At 41.4% G+C, this 21,304-nt stretch overlaps 1 protein-coding gene across 5 annotated transcripts in view; it reads right to left on the bottom strand.

The window, feature by feature from the left end:
* Positions 1-9,141: 9,141 nt before the first annotated feature.
* dennd2da (DENN/MADD domain containing 2Da) overlaps positions 9,142-21,304 on the bottom strand; it is a 33,500-nt gene continuing 21,337 nt past the window's right edge. For 2 of the 5 annotated variants that reach the window (XM_086277387.1, XM_086277389.1), the window contains exons 7-18: positions 19,733-19,908; positions 19,189-19,329; positions 18,087-18,199; positions 17,908-17,977; positions 17,747-17,824; positions 15,163-15,303; positions 13,402-13,550; positions 12,368-12,539; positions 12,209-12,259; positions 12,036-12,117; positions 11,709-11,954; positions 9,142-9,946 (exon numbers count right to left, since the gene is read on the bottom strand). In XM_086277387.1, coding sequence (XP_086133513.1) covers positions 9,879-9,946; positions 11,709-11,954; positions 12,036-12,117; positions 12,209-12,259; positions 12,368-12,539; positions 13,402-13,550; positions 15,163-15,303; positions 17,747-17,824; positions 17,908-17,977; positions 18,087-18,199; positions 19,189-19,329; positions 19,733-19,908 — 1,487 coding nt within the window. In that variant the 3' untranslated portion in view covers positions 9,142-9,878. Of the gene's footprint in view, positions 9,947-11,703; positions 11,955-12,035; positions 12,118-12,208; positions 12,260-12,367; positions 12,540-13,401; positions 13,551-15,162; positions 15,304-17,746; positions 17,825-17,907; positions 17,978-18,086; positions 18,200-19,188; positions 19,330-19,732; positions 19,909-21,304 lie in introns of those variants that run through there. The other 3 variants (XM_086277391.1, XM_086277390.1, XM_086277392.1) reach the window with 3 other exon arrangements.

Here is a 21,304-nt window from a genome sequence, read left to right as displayed (position 1 = left end):
TGTAAGTTTCTGAGAGTTAATAGCTTGAGTGATAGGCGGCTCACAGGACAACTCCAATTCTTTATTTGTACTATCCTTTCATTTCAGAGTGCAATGAGACATCAAACTTCATAATTTTCAATAAAAGAAAAACTGGAAAAATTGGGGTGTTGTTTAAATTTTGACCATAAAAAAATTATTAAATTATTTATGTATGTTTTTCAGATAGAGATGTCAATAAGTTTAAAAATGAACACCACCTAATGCCCCCATGAATTTGAAGCAGTGCTAAATATTATGAAATATTTTACATACAAGCAGTGAAAGGAATGAATTTACAGTACTATATAGCTATTGTTAAAGCCAAAAAACCCAACTGTGGACAGATTCCAAATTCCATGGCTGTATTTTTTGTATTTCTAACTGATGTGTCATTGATATCATTTTAAAGGAAAGAGGTTCCCTACATCTTTTTTGCAAGATTGAGAATAAAAATGAAACACGTCAATATTAAACTGAACTACTCTCCATTTTAAAATCTTGATGCTCAATCATCCAGGTAAGGAACGTCTTATGTTCTCTATTTAAAGGTTGCTAGTCTTGATCCAGTAACTCTATACAGTAACTCACTCAAAGTCACACAAGTCAGTTCTGACCCTGGATTTCCAGGAGTACAATCTCTGTGAGATCAGTTTTGGCAGACAACACATCTAAGCCATTCTTCCTTCTGCTGGCTGTTTGTTTATGGTTTAACACAAACTATTGTGCCAAGACATAAAGAAACAAAAACCCACTGCCTTTCCCCATGCCCTCTTGATAAACATTTGAACCTAGCTAACATATGGCTTTAGCTTTTAATAACTGCCCTTAAAAAAAGAGACTAATATTGTGTTATCTTTTAATATAACAACAACAAGGTGAAAAAAGACCCTGACCCATAAAAAGTACAAAGTACTTTCTCTCCTCAAACTTTTGTGTTTTCCACAAACTGACCACTCGAAAACACAGACAGACTGTCAGGTCAACAGTGTCCTCTAATGTGGCATCCAACCCAACTCTACCCCACAGTGTCGGTGTCCTGCATAGGCCAGTTTAGACTAGGCCTGGGTATCGTCACTGATTTCTAGAATCGATTCAATTCCGATTCACAAGGTCCCGAATCGATTCGATCCACGATTCGATTTAATTCGATTCGATTCGATTTAAATCTGGGAAATTTTGACAGTCAGAAATATTATAATTCAGATCAGTACATTTACATATTTTTGTATCAATAAAAAGGAAGCTGACACACGCAAGACTTTATCACAGGTGTAAGCGTCACAGCAGAGGCCTTTGTGTCAAAGTAGCTGAAGATAAAACACAGAAAAACATGAAGGAGATTTTCCTGGCCTGGGATTTTATAAAAATATTCTGCAGTACATCAAAAACGAAAGAAAACCATTAATCAACATATGAACATTACCTCTGAAGTTACAGCGGTTTTATTAGAGACACGGCTAAGCGTTTTGCATTTTGAATAATTTTAAAAAGTTTAAATTTGTTCAGTATTGAACAGCAGAAATGAGGTTTTCTTTTCGGAAGAATGTAAAAGGGAAAAAAACAGCGGCTGACAGCGCTGTAAACAACAGTAGACTTGTGCATAACAAGCAAGCGAATAATGAAGAAAGCGAAACTGTTCTTGAAGTACAGAGAGAGAGAGAGAGAGAGAGAGGGAGAGAGAGAGAGAAAGAGAGAGAGGGGGAGGGAGAGAGAGAGAGAGCTGTGCATCGTGGTGGAAGCAAAACAGTAAAAGTCAGAGTGAATTCATGACGATGTTTATTCAATATTGTTTGGAGAGAGATCAAACTAACAGCTTTAGAATCAGCGCATAAAGGGCGTGAACACAAAGCGCGGACCCGCCGACAGATCAGAATCAGCGAGCTGTCGGCTTTCAGCCCCGACCGTGAGAAAGGTGACATCTAACTGATTCTGATCGAATTCGGGTCGCGCTGTGTTTAAGTCTATGTGCAGAATCCGTGTACCTGCTCTCATTTACTGTCTTAACTGTTTGGTGGTTCTTGAAATTTTGTGAGGTTTCACCAGAGATTCTGGCATTTCGGGTAAAATAAATTTATATTAAAAAAATCGATTCAGGATTTTAATGAATCGATTTTACGTTATCCAAGCCAGAATCGATTTTAATCGATGAATCGATTTTAAAAACCCACCCCTAGTTTAGACCCTTCTTTGGGTGCTGAAGTGCCCCCAAATTGTATCACAGCACACCTAAAAATAACTATCAGTAGTAACAGTAATGTATAGTATTAATTTCTGGCTTTGTGTTCACCTACAGGATAGAAAGAAAACAGGTTTAACGATCCCCTGTTGTTGGTGTCATAGTGTTACAGTGCGCTCACACAGAGGTGTTTTGGTTGCATTTATTATCTCTTGAGTTTCAGATTCATTTTTCTTTCCCTACTCTTGTTTCTACCAGACAGACTGTTAGGGCAAATATGTGATATCACAGAATTACACAGTACTCTCTAATGTGGCAGTAACAAGCAATGTGACGACTGACCCAGGTCAATCATCCTCCAAGCTCTAGTGTCTGCTTATTTCCTCTCCTCTAATACAGAACTGCTCAAACCTGGGACTGGTGCTTGTCTTCTTTTTTATCTTTGTCTCTTACCAGTGAAAACCTCTGACAGGGACATGCATCACAATACACACAAGTATATTCTTATAATGTTTCTTCACATTGCTCTGCAGCATACATTTATTATACCAGCAGAGGTCGCTGTACACCCTCCTCATGTACTGTGTGCTGCATTGATTGAAATGTAAATAATCCATATTTGATTTTTAATTGTTTATTGTGATGTCATGATATTTGCTGTAAATCTGTTCCAAATGTTTTTTTCTTCTTTTTCAGCAAACAAAAAAAACTTTGAGGAATTGATTTTAACATTTTAGAACCTTTCATGTCATGAACCTTTCAAGTTCTTCATGTCTTGGTTTCAAAAATATACTAGAACTGCTTTTCCTGTACAGACCCGCAAATCCTGGACCTGCTTAGGGACAAATGAGCTTGAAAGACATTTCATTCTTAATCTATAGCAGGGGTGGGCAACTCTAGGCCTCGAGGGCCAGTGTCCTGCAGGTTTTAGATCTCACCCTGTGTCAACACACCTGAATCAAAGGATTAGTTCATTACCAGGCCTCTGGAGAACTTCAGGACATGTTGGCTGTGTCCCAATTAAGAGACTGCACGCTTGAAGTACGCATTTTAAGTGCTTCAAATGCATGCTCCAAATGCGCCGTCGATTTCCCCAAATATCAAGCATGGTCCGGTGCACGTTTCGTGGTCCCATATATCCCACAATTCATAACGCGGCGGTGGGTGTGGATAATTTTGCCGCAAAATACGGCAGACGGGAGCAGCTGAAGAGGTTGTTTTTTTTCCCCAAACTTTATTGAAACCATAAAGCAAACAGTCAGTCATTCCAGTTCAGTTTGTACAGTAGACATACACGGCAAATAAGAGTAACAATATACAGTACAATGAAATAAGAAGGATAAATAAATAAAGGATAAAAAAAGAAGAAAGGGGGGAATGTGACAGACTTCATAACAACTTTGTATTTGAAAGTTGTGACAGCTCATTCGTTAAACATTTCTGAATGAATTTCAATCAATGACAAACCTTTTTTATTGGAAGTTAATTTAAGAGAGTTAAAGTACTATTCAGTTTCAATCAAAAACAAATTAAATGATGGGGTTGAGTTTTGAAATTTACATTTATGTATATGGAATTTCCCTAATAAGATGGAGCGGCCGAAGAGTGAACTGTCAAAAGTACTGAATATGACGTCACTTATTTATGTGCGAATGTGTAATAATTAAAGTCAGTCATATATCCACAAACACAACAAGCTGAAAGTCAGTGATATATATATATATATATATATATATATACACTCAACAAAAATATAAACGCAACACTTTTGTTTTTGCTCCCATTCCCCATGGGATGGACTTAGAGACCTAAAATTCATTCCAGATACACAATATAACCATCCCTCCCAAACAGTGGTCACAAATCAGTCCAAATGTGTGGTAGTGGGCACATCTGCTATATTGAGATAATCCATCCCACCTCACAGGTGTGCCACATCAGGATGCTGATCTGACATCATGAGTAGTGCACAGGTGTACCTCAGACTGCCCACAACAAAAGGCCACCCTGGAATGTGCAGTTTTGTCTCACAGCAAAATGCCACAGATGCCACAAGCAATGAGGGAGCGTGCAATTGGCATGCTGACAGCAGGAATGTCAACCAGATCTGTCGCCCGTGCATTGAATGTTCATTTCTCAACCATAAGCCGTCTCCACAGGCGTTTCAGAGAATATGGCAGCACATCCAACCGGCCTCACAACCGCAGACCTCGTGTAACCACACCAGCCCAGGACCTCCACATCCAGCAGGTTCACCTCCAAGATCGTCTGAGACCAGCCACCCAGACAGCTGCTGGAACAATTGGTTTGCACAACCAAACAATTTCTGCACAAACTGTCAGAAACCGTCTCAGGGACGCTCAACTGCATGCCCGTCGTCCTCATCGGGGTCTTGACCTGACTCCAGCTCGTCGCCGTAACAGACTTGTGTGGGCAAATGCTCACATTCGATGGCGTCTGGCATGTTGGAGAGGTGTGCGCTTCACGGATGAATCATGGTTCACATTGTTCAGGGCAGATGGCAGCTGAGAATGTCCCAGTTCTTGCATGGCCAGCATACTCACCGGACATGTCACCCATTGAGCATGTTCAGGATGTGCTTGACCGGCGTATACGACAGCGTGTACCAGTTCCCACGAATATCCAACAACCTCGCACAGCCATTGAAGTGGAGTGGACCAACATTCCACAGGCCACAATTGACAATCTGATAGACTCCATGCGACGATGTGTTGCACTGCATGAGGCAAATGGTGGTCACACCAGATACTGACCGGTTCTGGGTCCCCAGACCCCCAATAGAACAAAAAACTGTAAACTTCCAGGGTGGCCTTTTGTTGTGGGCAGTCTGAGGTACACCTGTGGACTACTCATGGTGTCAGATCAGCATCCTGATGTGGCACACCTGTGAGGTGGGATGGATTATCTCAATATAGCAGATGTGCCCACTACCACACATTTGGACTGATTTGTGACCACTGTTTGGGAGGGATGGTTATATTGTGTATCTGGAATGAATTTTAGGTCTCTACGTCCATCCCATGGGGAATGGGAGCAAAAACAAAAGTGTTGCGTTTATATTTTTGTTCAGTGTATATATATATATATATATATATATATATATATATATATATATATATCAATCATAATAATCTGACAATACTATAATATTGGCCATATTATATTTACATTGCCACAGTGAGATGACTTTAGTCTCATGAACAACATTAACTAATTGTTATTTACTAACTAATCTTAAATGACTGTTCAGCACAGAAATGAAGCCCAACAATCATGTTTTACAGTCCTGTGGTCTCAGCCTCAGATACTCAACTAATCAAAGTGATGTAATGACAAAACTGAATGACCAACAAAACATTTTTCTCCTTCATTTCTGTCAAACAATGCTGTATGTAACGTGTCTCGCGGTTAGTATCATGGTTGCTAGGCAACCTGAACAGCGCGACGATGCGTATACCGTCCCATTTCACAAGCCTCTCACTTCCGCACTTCTCGTACTTATAGTACACACCGTACGTAGTACGCGTAGTGCGCGTACTTCAAGCGTGCAGTCTCTTAATTAGGACACAGCCGTTGAGGAGGTCATTTAGCCATTTAAATCAGCTGTGTTGGATCAAGGACTCATCTAAAACCTGCAGGACACTGGCCCTCGAGGCCTGGAGTTGCCTACCCCTGCTCTATAGGGTTTAATAAGATGCTGGCTCACCCTTTTTCATGTATAACAGCTTCAAGTCTTTTGGGAAGGCTTTCCACAAGGTTGGAGAGTGTTTAGATAATCTTTGAGCATCTGCCAGAAGCGTATTTGTGAGGTCAGACACTAATTTTGGATGAGAAGGCCTCGTTTGCAGTTTAAGCTCTAATTCATCCCAAAGGTGTCCTGGCAGGTTGAGGCCAGGACTCAGGCCGCACACCAAACCCACCCGTCTTCATTGACCTTGCTTTTTTGCATTAGTGCACAATCATGTGTAAACAGGATGGGGCCATCCCTAAACCTGTCACGGTCCTGGGTCTCCTGACCCAGCGTTTTTAGTTCTTTGTGATTTTCGTATTATTGTACTTGTGTGTGATTTATTCTATGGCTTCTAGTTTTGATCCCTTGCCCTTCATGTCTCCCTGTGTGCCCCTCTGTGTATCTGTGAGCCCTCGTCTCTCCTTATGTTTTATTCCATGCTTCCCCTGCCCATTATGTCTAAGTTCTCCCCGTGCTCTCTCTTCCCCCTGTGTGCCCTCTATGTATTTATGAGCCCTCGTCCCCTTTCGTGTTTATTCCATGTCTCCCCTGCCTGTTACGTTGGTGTTCTACTCGTGCTCTCTCTCCTCCTGTACTTCCTGTTTCACCTCTCCCGTCAGTGTTCAGTTCACCCCGCCCTGTCTCGTTATGATTATCAGTGTCACCTGTGTTCCCCGTGTGTTCCCACTTCCCTCGTTAACCCTCTGTGTATTTCTGTCTGCGTCTCCCTCTGTTCAGTGTGACGTCGTCCCTCATGTTGTGTGGATCTCCCTGTGTCTCTTTGCGTATGTTAGTTTACTTTTCCCAGTTTAGTTTTGTATTTCCTATGTTCGGCCATTCCAGCATTAAAGCTGTGATTTTGAGTTCATCCCCGTGTCTGTGAGTTTTGCGTTTGGGTCCTCCTCCTGCCTGCCACACAGCCGAGCCTTGACAAAACCATAAAGTTGGGAGCATGAAATTGTCCCAAATGTCTTGGTGTGCTGCATCCGACACTTTGCATTTGATGATGTTAGGCTTGTATGCAGCTGCTCGTCCATGGAAACCCATTCCATGAAACTTTCTAAACATTGTTCTTGAGCCAATCTGGAGGTTACATGAAGTTTGGAGGCCTGTAGGGATCGACTGCAGACAGTTTGTGACCTCTGCATATCCCTCAGCATCCGCTGACCCTGCTGTCATTCTCAGTCACTTCCACTTTGTTAAAATACTACGAACAGCTGCCTTTGGAATATTTAGCAGCAATGATAACTGGACTTGTTGCACAGGTGGCATCCTATCATGGTACCACGCTGGAACTGACTGAGCTGCTGAGAGCACTGTGGGAGTGTATATAAAAATATATAAACGTTCATATATGTACATACATGGATTTTTTATGTTAAATTTCAGTTATTCACTAAAAATCGGAATCATTTTATATCTTATTCTAATTGTGATATTGCACAGGAGTCTTGATTTAGTCTTAATTTTTTATTTACGTTTCTGGGAAGCATGAGGCAAATCAGTGGAGCTGATTCAAAACACGTTACCTAAAACGTTAGCAACCACAATACTGATACTACAGTTAACATGACTTACAAACTGCCTGCTCGTGTACGTTTGCCCACTAAATTAGTGATGTGTCGGTCGCGAACGAAACGGCTTAGAGCCGGGTCTTTGATGTGAACGACGCGAGCCAGCTCCTTATCGCAAGCCGAGGGTTTTTGTTTTTTTCTTTCTCTCACCCGCTCTCTCACACTTTTTTCTGCTTTACTCCTCATACCAGCCTTGTGCTTTGCGCTGGGAAGAGGGGGGAGGGGCAGGAGTTACACTCTCAGTAGCACAGGAACATACAGAGCAGGAGGGAGAGACAGGTATAGTAATCATCCACAACTATTTTCAGTTGCAGCTGATAAAGGATTTAGAAAGTTTATTCATGCAGGCCCATATGACAGAGAATGTGCATCTTCTTTTTGTTTTATATTTTAATTTACTTAATTGTGTTGTGGTTTGCTGTGTTTTGTGTTGTTTCATTTTAAATTTGTTTAAAAGGAAAAAGCTGAAAATTTAAATAGTTAAAAGTTAAAATGTGAATATTTTGTTTTTGTATTATATGATTTATTTATTACATTTTATGTGGAGTGAATAAATAAAAGTATATTTACGGTGGCCCCTAGAGACAAAGCACGTACAAACTCCAAAACACGTAAAAACTCCGAAGCACGTAAAAACACCAAAACACGTACAAAGGACAACAGAAGTGCTCAAGGATGCTAGGGGCAGTGTTGAGCTTTTGTTACCTAGTGTGGTAGTAACAGGTAAATGAACTTTTTTTTTTAATTATTTGAATATATATGAGTGCTTGTGTATAAATACACAAACAATACACATATGCTTTCAATTGTGTAATTTAAGTGATCTAGGTAGCTCTGTTTTGGAAGTTCAGTTAACGCTAGAAATGTGTTTTGGAGTTTGTACATGCTTTTTGGAGTTTTTGGAGCTGGTTCGGAGCCGAAAGAGTTGTCTTTTTAGTGAGCCGAGCCGAAAGAGCCGGTTCTCTAAAAAGAGCCGGAAAGCCCATCACTACACTAAATAGAGTTAAAATGATTCCTAACACCGGCTGGATCACTAGCTATCATTAGCTAATTTTAGCTTTCAGAACTGCTAGTGTGGTACAGCCCGAGTTCCAGCACTAGCCAAGGAGCCCATATTCAGTTATAATCTGTTCTAAACTTTACTGTCAATGATGTTTCACCTTTTACAAAGACAGAGAGCGAGCAGGGAGGAGAGCGGTAAGAGGTGAGAGTTGGCACATAGTCAAAGTGAACACTGCAGTTATAATGCTAAGCTAGGTTTAGCATTATAACTGCAGTGTTTGTGCGTTTGTGGCAGTGCAAAGATGAAACAAGGACGAAGGAGAGACAGGAGACACACTGAGGTGGAAAAATAAATGTTGAACAAAAAATGTAAAAAAAAAAAAAAAAAAAAAAAAAAAAAAAATCACAAAATAATTTGAACATGCATTTCATGGATGCTTCACTGCACAGTGAACAATCTACATAGAAGCATCCATGGATATGATCAGTAGCCATTAACAGGATTCACTGCACTCCAAACACAGCTGGAATACAATGGAAAAGTGGGGAAATCGATTTCCCCACTTTTGGATACGGTGTACCCACTGCCCCGCGTTAGTCTGCACAATAAAGTGAGAGTCTGTGTGAATCTGAAAACTTTAATTTAATAAATGTAATGAATGTAATATCTTAACAAGGAATGGAAGCAATTTCTCCAAACTGACAAAAATCAAAGATCCACTTCACAGTGACATTGTGTGTTTTGTGAAGAGGCCATTACTAAACAGATGTAAAATCACAAAGCAGCTAATTATTAATCATTTGATAATTTATTCTGTACAACACTGGCTGATGGTTTCTGACTGTCTCTGTAAAAATAAAATAAAGGTTGGGTCAAATGGATCTGACTACAAACAGGTAGAGCAGTCCCCGCCAACAGCACATCCCTAAAAACAGACATATATACACTATGCATAAAGACATATGTACTCTTTTTCCTGTGCATGCGTTGGGAGTACATGTCTACTTTGAACATTATGCAGAGACAGCCACAGTGTTGGATACAAACTGCTGCTCCACCCAAATATACATCTTCTATCAGTAGCCTTAAAAACAAACTGCAGGTTCATGAACTTAAAAAGCTCGTCTTTATTTGAAATGAGTTCCTGATTATCAGAAAGGCTAAAAACCACCACAGAGAATTTAAGTCCTGCATTCTGCCAGTGTTTCACATTGTGAGGAGCAGTCACACAGACATACAGTAATTCACACATGAGAACATAATTAATATACTCCAAACTACACAACACAGAAAACACAGTGCAATATTCACATCTATATACCCCTTTATACAGCCATATTTCTATGCAGACAGCTAGTGTTTCTTTGTCTTCTCCTTTTTCTTCTTCTCTTGATATTCAAGGATCTTTTTGTGAAATATTCCTGCAGGACAAAGGAAATGCAAATCAGGTTGGACTTTTACTGCAGCACAATTACCAAAGAAGTCAAGTGCATGACTTAACATAAGTCACAAATGTGAGGACTTGCTTGACTAATCTTAAATAAAGACTTGACTTTGTATTCATAGCACAATATTTCTCTGTTTTATTATTGGAAAGCACTTTGGTCAACTTTGTTGTTTTTAAAAGTGCTATATAAATAAAGTTGGATTGGATTGGAATATTTGGGCATCAGACAGACTTTAACTTTCCACCATTTCAAATAAAGAGCTACAAACTTTAAATGAATTATATGCTTAACCAGAAGGAGAGTGACGGAGCCTAATGATCAGAGAGCAATCCTGTACACACACACACAGATTATATATCTACATGTCAGGAACTCAGTGGGGATGTGGCGTACAACACTAGAGGCCAACTTCAAGCCCATAGCGCAAGTCACCATCAAGTGTGGGATCTACCAATGAGACGCTCTATCATGTCATCATTTCGTCCTTTATTTTGCTCAGACTTCTAACACACTGGTGTACATGGTTGTGGGTGTTGCACCCAACCTCATGTGGCTCTTACTCTATTCCAATCAAATGACTGGTTCAGTGAAGCACACAGGCCTTTCCCTCTCCTCCTGTCATTTGTTCTTGAATTGTTGACTGGATTCTGGTGGCGGTGCTCTCACTTGGGTATTGTATCACTTCCTTGTTATCACTGTATCATTTATACTCCAGGGTTAAACTGGGCAGAACAGTTCAGGTGTCCATGTTACATTTGTGGTAGTTCAGCATCAAGCTAGTGCTACTGAAGAGAAACAAGCATGAAAAGAGTCAGGGGTTTTTTAAATTTCAAAGCAAAGTTTCACAAAAAGCTCAACAAACATCAGCAAACACACACTGTGTGTTTGCAGACGTGTCCCTCCCTCACTTTTATGCTCATTGTGTCAGATGTTTAGCTACTCCTCGGCCTCATTTACTAATAACAAAAAGTTGAAGCCTATTTGCAGCTCTGGAGGCCAGGATTAGTGACTTGACCCGGCTTAGCACCCTGGAATATCCTGTGGTAGCCAGGCCCATGTAGTCAGTGGGGTCAAAGGTAGCTGTGGCAGGGGTGTGGTCTCTGACCCGCTGCAGTGAGCTCATCGGGCGGTGCCGGGATGACAGAGGGACAGGTGATTACGATGGGACTAATGACTCTCTACCCTTTTATAGTAAATGGCCTGGTAAATGGCCTGTATTTATATAGCGCTTTACTAGTCCCTAAGGACCCCAAAGCGCTTTACATATCCAGTCATCCACCCATTCACGCACACATTCACACACTGGTGAGAGAGCAGTGTGCAGTGGAGGAAGCCACAAGGGCACCACAAATGTGATAATCTGGAAAAAAAGAAGTAAGCCTAAGGGATTAAATGTTCCACTAGAGAAGTCTTGTGCTGCTACGCTCAGCCTTTGACCAAGTGACAGATATTGTCACTTGGTCAAAGGCTGAGTGCACCCTGGTGCACCCTGAAGTCATGCAGGCACTGTTTTAGGTCGTCTCCCGGGTATCCCGAAAGAAATACTGAGAGCACGTCGTTCATGTCTCACACACTGAAAGAACTGCACGAATAAGTGGGCATTAAAGACTGTAGACTGAAATTATACAATCACAGCTCATATATTTAACAAAACATGCACAGTGAAAAGTGTAGAGTGTGAGTCCCTGGGATTGGGATTACTTCCTTTATTTACGAGCTGTAGTTGAGTACTAACCTTGCTGTGGTCCAGGCTGCTGCTGCTCCACCTCCTGGATAAACAAGTCAAACATCTGCGTCTGAATGAACTTCTTGACAAAGTGTCGAGTGACCTTGGGCTCGATTGCCTTGTAGAAGCTTCTCTTATCAAACACCCCACCTTCTCCAGCTCGTGCGTATTTTACATATGAGGCATAATGGCCAACTGTTTTCACGAAGAATTGCAGGAAGGCTTCAGAAACCACTCGGTTTAGCTCCTCCCCCACTGAAGGAGAGGACAGAAAGCATTTAAGAATGATTGAAGAAACACTGTGCTACATGTGTTCATGTGCTGCTGTTCACCCACCTGATGCATTTTGTCTTGTACTTAGAGCCACTAATATTTCAGCCTGGAGCTTTGGAGGCAGGATAGTGCCTTCATCACCAATCTGCAATTGTGACAGAAGCCCTTTTGTTAGCTACAAATCCTGACCTAAGGACTTTAACATTTTAGGTTTTTCATCATTTGACAACTCTTACTGAAACAATGAATGGGTCCTTTTTATCCTCAGACAAATCAACCACCAGCAGCTGTGTTATACACAAAAAAGGACCAGAGTAAGGACAGAGTGCCAATATTAACACCGTAATATTAACACCATCTTTTTGGTTGTTTTTATGGTCTCCATGTTAACTCACATCAGTCTGGTCAGTGACTTGGTCCAGCAGGCGCTTCTGGACTCCCAGTAGATAGGGGGTAGGTGCCATCACTACATCGATGAGGATTTCTGGAACAATGGAGATGAAGGTATGCTGCCAGGTGAAAGGGTAGAGCAGGGCTGCTACTGCATGAATGACCTGAGACAATGTGCTGCAGACAGACAGAGTCGACATCAGAGGTGGTATCGCGATGGTAACACATGTTTGTGATTAAAAAAACAATTTTTCTCTTCTTCTTTTATAGCTTAAGTACACGTAGCTGCGCCTCACTCAATGTTTTAATATGTTAAGCAGTAATACTGACTGAAAGGTGTAGATACAAAAACACACTGCTTCATGTATTTATACGAGTTTTCTTTTCAAACAATAAACATGTATTATTATTTGAAATTTTGTATCCGATGCAACAAGAACTAAGATGTCAGGGATGGGTTAAAGCTGTGATTGGCTCTGTCCAGTCCCAGTGTTTTCACACAGCAATGCTAGAATCTAATGTAAGAGTGGGATGTAAAGTGGTGCATCAGAGGTGCATAGATACCAGAGACACTAAACTGAGCAGTTGGCAGTGTTTCGTGTTGTGTAATCAAACTGAGCACAGATCAGTTAATTATAAAATCTACAAAGAGCATTCGGTAGTGAACACAAACATAACATTTGTCAACAAGAATCTATCACCCAGAGAGATCTTTGTGTCTGTGGTTAATATCTAAATGTTCGGACTACGGTCGTTTCAGATTTTGGAGAAACTATAAAATTCATTCCTTTGACTTTAGTCTCACATAACATGGCCCAGGATCTTCTTCTGCACATCCTGAACTGTTACTACTATTACACTGTTGGTAAATTACCCACAAATCTTTCTAATCCAGTCGTTTTTGCAGCTGCAGGCCTTACACTGACTTCCCCTGTTTATAGAGTGGTACGACCGGGGCTACGCTGTGCAGTAAATGACATAAAAGTATACCTTGGTATGATTAAAGTATGTGTCTGAGTGTATAGACGATGTGATCTACCCAAGTTCATCTGCGATGAAAATGATCCGTCTCTCCAAGACAGCCGCTGCAAACACCAGCAGCACTTGCTGGTCCGTCAGGCAGCTAAAGAGCGTGGCAAAGTTGACGTGTTCCAGCCAGGAATCCAGCGGCCGGGTCAGACTGATGATCTGGTGGAAAGTCACCACTGTCACAAATATGTCAACAGTGGTGCCAGCATGTCATCACTCAACTGACAGGGCTCTGCTTTTCAGCTCTTTCTATATCACCGTTTCTTTATATTTATTCTTCTTCCACTTTAAAAAACTGCCCATAAAAATGTCTTTACAAAGCCAGAGAACCATGTTGTCCCCCACCCTGAGGTCTGGTCACAAAAAATGACCACCATCAGTGAATACCTGAGATGACTGTGAGCTGTTGAAACATGGTCTATGACAGGTGTCAGGTTTCTGCTCTGAGACAGAGGCTGGGTAATGCAAAACATGTTCAGACAAGTCCTCAGAAACATGCCAGCCTGAGGGATCTCTTATAGTCCCTGGGTTACTGCTCTGTGTGACCTGCCTAATGTAGTTTTAATACCTTTAACTGCTCAACATATATATTATTTTACAGATGGAGGTGTGTGGTTAGTGGGTTTTTCGGCTCTTTGATGTGTGTCGTTTCGTTGTTGATATTGAGACATCTACTCGACGACTGTAAAAATCTCCTTGATCACTGCAGAGGGCGTTCCTACCAGCATGCATCATTTTAGGCTGTCTGCAGTTTGCTTCCAGACATCGTTTACTGCTGCTTTGTCTCTAAATGCTTACTGCCACACTGACACTTATTTTCAGTGCACAGGGGGCTTACATGACGTGGCTATATTAAAAGCACTTCAGATCACTCATTACAATCAATTTAGCTGTGAACTCTTGTCATTTCTTGACCTCAACATTCACATTTTGGCTACAAAAAGAAAAAAGGAAGTTTTTTTTTCTCAGCACTAATAATGCTACGAATGCTAGGTATGTGGTTAAATTATTTGAAGACGCTGACATTATATGAAATCACTAAAATGTTTGTGAGGTCTGAACTTTTGCCAATTTTAATAACAACGAATGCTACGTTAGTCACATTTGTTGTCTTTGTCCCAAGTTTAACAAGTAACACCTGTTGAAGTTACGGAATTCAGTCCTGAACAGTTTACATGTCTTTAGGCAGTTCCAACAGCATTGCACTGAATATACCTCAAAGCTGAGAGAGAAGCTCTAACAGGGCATGAAAACAAACAGTCCAATGTCAACACATAGGCTTACTTCTTTCTTTCCAGATTATCAAAACCGTTTACATCAGGTGTGGGAAACGAGTCAAACAGCACGTGATGTACGTCATTATGTGACACGACCACAGAGTGACCAGGAGAATATTACACGCGAGTTTTCTGGTGAGTTAATAGCCAAGAAGCTGAAACCTCAGACTTTTTTTGGTTTTTCCTTTTTGCATCCCTAGTTATGTGTCCGTAACAGTATGGCCCTCGGAGAACAATATAAAAATTTAAATGGCCCTTCACATGAAAAAGGTTCCTCAGCCCTGATTTAAACAGATGAAGAACTGAAATGAACCAGAAAACACAGATAACAAACTCACAGACATGACAACCTGAGCTACACACATTTTAAAGGATCGTTGTACTGTGTTTTGAACAAAAAGAGATATTCTGAGTCTAAATTTACTAATGGAGTTAGAAGATGAGATAAATGAGAGTCTTTTCTTAATAGACATCAAAGAGGCGCTCACTCTGACCTCAGTGCCCGACTCAGGAATGAAGCTCTTAATCTCCACTGTGTTCCCTGGTGCTGGGAATTGAGCTTCTCTAAGTTTCTGCATGAATGGATAGATCATGGCCATGGAGATCTGCCGGCGCTTCTCCACCTCGTCGAATATCTGCACACATGGGAGAGAATAGTCACAAACTCAAAGTACGACATATGCTAAAGCAAGATTATTTTATTTTACTTGTGTTGTTATTGACTTAAATATCTAATTTCAATTTGTTCCGTTTTATGGACAAGCTGTCTCAAATCCTCACAGTCAGTAACACAATTAGTTAATCATTTAGTTTCTACTTTCACACTTGAACATATGACATACTTCTGCTTTGGCTCTCGGAGGAGGTGGACGCGTCTTTCACCCCCTCCTTCCCTTATTTTCCCTGCTGCTGCCTCTATGTCCTTGTCTGGTCTCGTCTGACTCTAACCCCGAGAGAGCCTCTCATTCTCGCTCTTGTTCTCTAAAAACTAAAGAAGAAGAACTATGGATTTGATCAACTGGTCCCTGAATGCAATTGACACTCTATTCTCGACGAGAAGCCTGGGTTCGGGAGAGCCTGAGTGTCCTGGAGGGACATTCCCTGCAGGATACACGATGGAAAAGATCTGGGAGGAGCTCACAGCTCTTAAACGGGAGATACACCTGGAGACCAGTGATGGACACTAAGAACAACTGTCTGTTCGTTCTAAAACAACATATCCATCATCTTTCATGCAGCTACCCTCCCCCCATCCGATGTGGACAGTGGCTCAGCCGGAGGCACGATCGCGAGATTGCAGCGTCCCAGATGCAGCTGTGCACACTGGCATACTCCCCCATGTTGCTTGTCTTGTGTTTTTATGGTGCGGTGATATTTCTGTTTTTCATGTGCTAGAGTTTTTGTCTTCTCCTCATGCCGACTCCTTTGGGGATCAGTATGAGCAGACATTCTTTTTCTCTCCTGATCTGCCCTTTTGTGTTACATATTTTGTTGTTTTTTCCTTTTGCGCCCTATCCTGACCTGTCTCCCCAATGTGAAGTTTGTGTATTGTATGTACGGTCGGCGAGGTCTGTCATCTACTTCCCATTAACACTGTTGGCATCTTCTGTCGTTGATGGAGAATGAAATGTAAAAACAAAGCTAACTTTCCAGTTTAGATGATTTATCAGCAACACCTTCCCAAGATACTGTAACTTGCTACCTTGTATCCTCGCTGTGTTGATACTGGTACACATGAAATCCCATCTCATCCCAACCTTTGTCTTTTATAGGAATGCCATAATTACGAAGCAGGATTTCATCTTCAAATTCAGGGTTCATTCTGGGTTTTTCTGTACCGAACACGTTTCTCTTCTTCCTCACTACCGGGTATATCGCCATGGTAACTCATGCTGCAACCATAACCTATTGCGGAGCAGATTATGTTCCAGATTAGAGGTCAACAGGTATGAAATCACTGACTACTGACCAGTAATTTCTCTGGAAACTAGTATCAGCAATCCTATAAGACAGTACTGTAGTATAATATATAGTATATAGTAGGATAGTAAGAGGGGCTAAAGTCTTTATAGTCTCTTAATATTTTGTTGTTTCCCAGGTGATCTGTAAAAAAATATAAATTCTTAAGCACAACTTTATTGATTTTTTTCCAGCTGGCTACAAACTATTGTTCTATAATAAAAGGACAATAAAGCAATAAAACACAGAACATCAGCTCATCTGATGTTCTGTGATTATAAAACATCTGTTTGTGGATGACCTAATATCACATTTGCATGTTGAATAAGCTGCTTTTAGATTTTTATTTCTACTGCAGCTGCAGCTCAAAGAATACAAACTAAAACGACTGTTTAAAATCAGTTTCAATGAAAAATTTCAGATTCACACATATGTATAAATACAGAGTTGTGATATTGATTAGTCAGCTTTCTTTCTTGGCTTCAAATAGCTAACATTTATTAAAACAGCACCGGCCTTTTTAACCAAAGCATGTTGCTTTCAGACTATGGGTTTAACTTCCTCATGTATTTCCAACAGTATAGTTTTATCTTGCTTCATATAAGCAGTTGCTTTACTGAAAGTAATAATAATAATAATAATAATAATAATAATAATGGATTGGATTTATATAGCGCTTTTCAAGGCACTCAAAGTGCTTTACAATTCCACTATTCATTCACTCTCACATTCACACACTGGTGGAGGCAGCTACAGTTGTAGCCACATAAGTACACATAACTGTGATTGAATTGAACTGAATTTGACCAATTTAATTTATAACCGCACCAAATCACAACAACAGCCACCTCAAGGCCCTAAACCCCAACCCCAACACTACCCCTTTCATGTGAATACACAGGGAAATCCATAATGATAACCAGCATTGTGTGACCGTGTATTCTGACTGCGGATGTTAGGATGATGCCCTGGGTGTGTTTAACCTGCTTACAGGGCTTGGTGCCAACTAAACCAAGTACTATTAACTGCTACCAAAGTAATCTGACTACGCACAACCTCTGCAACAAGTTTCCTAAAATTCAGCCAATTTTTCTTCCAGAGCTGTTGTGCTGAACTCACCTTGGAGAAGAGCCCAAAACAAGCCAGTGTACTAATGATGCAGTAAGCCTCAGGTGGTCGCGCTCCTCTCCCTCCTGGCTGTGGATCAGAGAGTGAAACAAATATCAAACAGCAGTTTCCAAATGAGGACACTCTGCAAAGGACAGCTTCTGAACACTGACCAATAATCTCCTGCAGTATCCATTTCTTCTGCTGCCATCGATCTCAGTCAGAACAAAGGAGAAGGTCTCACTGAAAATGGACAACAACAACTGAAAACAGGGGCTGTAGGCTGGTTTACACAGAACAGAACCCTGAATACTGCTCAAAGGTTAAAGACCACCTGATTGACATGCATTACCTGTGGTACTCTGTCAAAGGAGCCCAGTTGATGCCTTCTGGGAAACAAAAAAGTGTGATTGCCTTTAAAGTCTTCTCCTCCTCCTCCTTCTGAGATCTCGCCATTCCATCTCTCTGCAAGTAAATATAAAAGTTTAAATCACTGTTTCCAAATAGATACATACATCATATGTACAACTGATTATAACTGTACAATTGTACAAAACAAAATTAAAGGAATACTTTTTAATCAGAGTATATCATTACGTTAACTGAACCTCTCTGATATAGATTTGGACAGTTAAGTAGCAGAGCAGGTCGTTTCAGCTGCTTTGGTGTTCATTAAATTAATGCAACAATTCCCAGAACAGACATAGTTTTTTTTCACTAGTTTTGCATTTAGCCAGGGTCAGTGTCAGCACTGTTAGCATGTCAGAGAGAATATTATGCTGCCAGTAAAATGACCAAGTGATGGTCTGGCACGCATATTCATGGAGGGACACACAGACCGCCAGAGGCTAGGCAGCGCCACCCCTGACTACTATTAGGTATCAGAATGAAATCCATGGATCCACTGTCAGAACCCTGCTTTGGTGCTCTCCTTAACCAAATCCAAAATAACTCCAGTGAGAGACAAATATATTTTGAATGACTGCTCTATCTACCAGTGGATAGTTTTGCCCCTCTGGTGTTGGTGCCAATTCTTTTCTGGGTCCTTCTCATGTATTGCCATTCCATATACCTGTTCATCTTATCTGCTATAATGGCTGATGTTAGCTTCCATGTTGTGCTGAGACAGATTTTAGCCGGTAGTTGGAAAAGACGGGACCCCTCTGTGGGGATCAGGACTGTCCGGGCTTTCAGTTAGACATTGGGTTCATGCTCATTTGGGCTGTCAGATGTTCATGGAGTGCAGTTAGTTTTGCCGCATGATGTTAGAGGCAGTGCTGTCCCTTCTCTCAAATCCTTTCTGAGTATCTTCAAAATATACACAGCAATGACATTAGAATGTCATTCGGAGGCCGGGGACTGTGAGTGTCAGCACCACAGTCCAGGATGAGACAACAAACATCCACAAGTACATCAGTAAGATGGCCCCAACTGACCGCATGCTCAGTGAATACCTCAGGCAGCAGAAACCCAAGAAAGAGGAGGAAGAGGAGGAACCATCGTGGAAGGACAGGCCCCTGCACGGTATGCACCAGCGGCAGATAGAGGAAGTGGCTGATATTCAGAAATCCTACCAGTGGCTGGACAAAGCTGGACTGAAAGACAGCACAGAGGCACTAATCATGGCAGCACAGGAACAAGCTCTGAGTACAAGATCCATTGAGGCTGGGGTCTATCACACCAGGCAAGACCCCAGGTGCAGGCTGTGTAAAGATGCCCCTGAGACAATCCAGCACATAACAGCAGGTTGCAAGATGCTAGCAGGCAGGGCATACATGGAACGCCATAACCAAGTGGCCGGCATAGTGTACAGGAACATCTGTGTCGAGTATAACCTGGAAGTCCCGATGTCAAAATGGGAGACGCCCCCAAGGGTGGTGGAGAATGACTGAGCTAAGATCCTGTGGGACTTCCAGATACAGACGGACAAAATGGTGGTGGCTAACCAACCAGACATAGTGGTGGACAAGCATATTTGGCCTTCACAATCATACTGACCTTGGGAAACTGGTAGGTAATCTGAGGTTCGTAGGTATTGCTGTCCTTGGCCTTCTTGAGGCTGACCACCACCAGATACTCAAAGAAGTACTGACCACTGGCATAGCGGTGCTGCCTGGTTGTGTTCTCTGCTGCCTCCAGACCAGGTGGCTCTGTAAGCTCAGGCTCTTTGACTCCTATGTGAAGATAAAAAAGAAAACACAAACACATTTAGTGTGCTTGATCATGCATTTCCCAATAGTTCTTATTTGTATGAATACAACACACCAGTTAGAAATTGGAGAAGTTACAACATTAAAGACCATATATGATACACACAAACACACTAATGAGAGATATAAGAGAGAGAAATGCGAAACACCAGCTACTGTTAGACAGAGCAGTTCCTTGAGACTATAAGAGTAGACTGACGACCCTATTCAACCTATGACTTGATGCCTCACACATGGTACCTGGAATGTCTAGAACTACAGTCTAAAGAGCTTGGAAAAAAAAGTGTCTGGACTGACCTGACTGAGGGGTTCAGGCCTGTACAGAAAAGCAGTGGGGACAGAGCAGCTCCTCCTTACTAAATCCTGCATTTCATGCAGAGTTGTGCTATTGAAGTTGGCCTGTAGTGTTGTTCGCCCCATCCCAGTCTGATGAAAGCTCTTAGATCATGTATAGTTCTAGTCATTCCAGGATTTATGTTTGTGACACAGAGTCATAAGCTTTCTTGTAGTTAATCTAGGTTGTGCACAGTTGGTCAGTCTGGTCTAAAAGTCTAAAGTGACTTTTCTATCTACCAGAAGTAGTTGATAAGTAAAATGCTTGACCTTGTCTTCAGCAGTCAGTTATATCAGTGGATACTGGATTTTCTCAGTGACAGTCCACAGATGGCAAGACTTGTGCCCCACACCCCACTGGTGGTACTCATCTCAAATAGGAATAAGGTGAGGTGCACAGTCTGAGGGGTGCTCCCATAACAACTTCTCCCTAAATCATCATTGCTTTGAAGTAGCAGAGATGGAGCATTGTGAAGGACATCACACTGTCACAATCTTTTCACCCAGCTCCCCTCTGACAAACAGTATAGCTTAGCAAATCCACGAACTGCCAGGTTCATGAGGAACAGTTTTTATCCAACAGCCATCACTAAACTGAACTCTGCCCATCACCCTGTGACACCAAAAACAACTCTCTCCATCAGTATAGATTTTTTAGACATTGTGATTCTGTTGTATGCAACACATGCAATGACAATAAATGTATTGTATTCTACTGGCTGGTAGCTGAACTGGACTTAAGCACTTCGAGGCGTCTGTTGTTGTGATCTGGCGCCATATAAATCAAATTTAATTTAATTCATTTTTAATCATTGTCACTGTTTCCATCTTCTCAAACTTACATTGGAAAAAATAGAAGCTCCTTTCTATAACATTTTATTCACATCCTCACTTTGCAACTACTTTTAGTCCATCCATCCATTCGCTTCAGCTTATCCTTTTCAGGTTCACGGGGGGCACCGGAGCTTATCCCAGCTGGGGTATGTCACACAGTGGAAATTTGTATCTATCTTTTATATTGGACCTG

This window comes from Aulonocara sp. 'chitande type north' Nkhata Bay, linkage group LG20, assembly GCF_057382095.1.
Source record: "Aulonocara sp. 'chitande type north' Nkhata Bay isolate Kocher_YH1m ecotype deep benthic linkage group LG20, A_spYH_male_GT1.1, whole genome shotgun sequence".
Taxonomy (NCBI): Eukaryota; Metazoa; Chordata; class Actinopteri; order Cichliformes; family Cichlidae; genus Aulonocara; species Aulonocara sp. 'chitande type north' Nkhata Bay.
The sequence above is the reverse complement of the archived record's forward strand: the minus strand, read 5'-3'. Positions and strand labels throughout refer to the sequence as shown.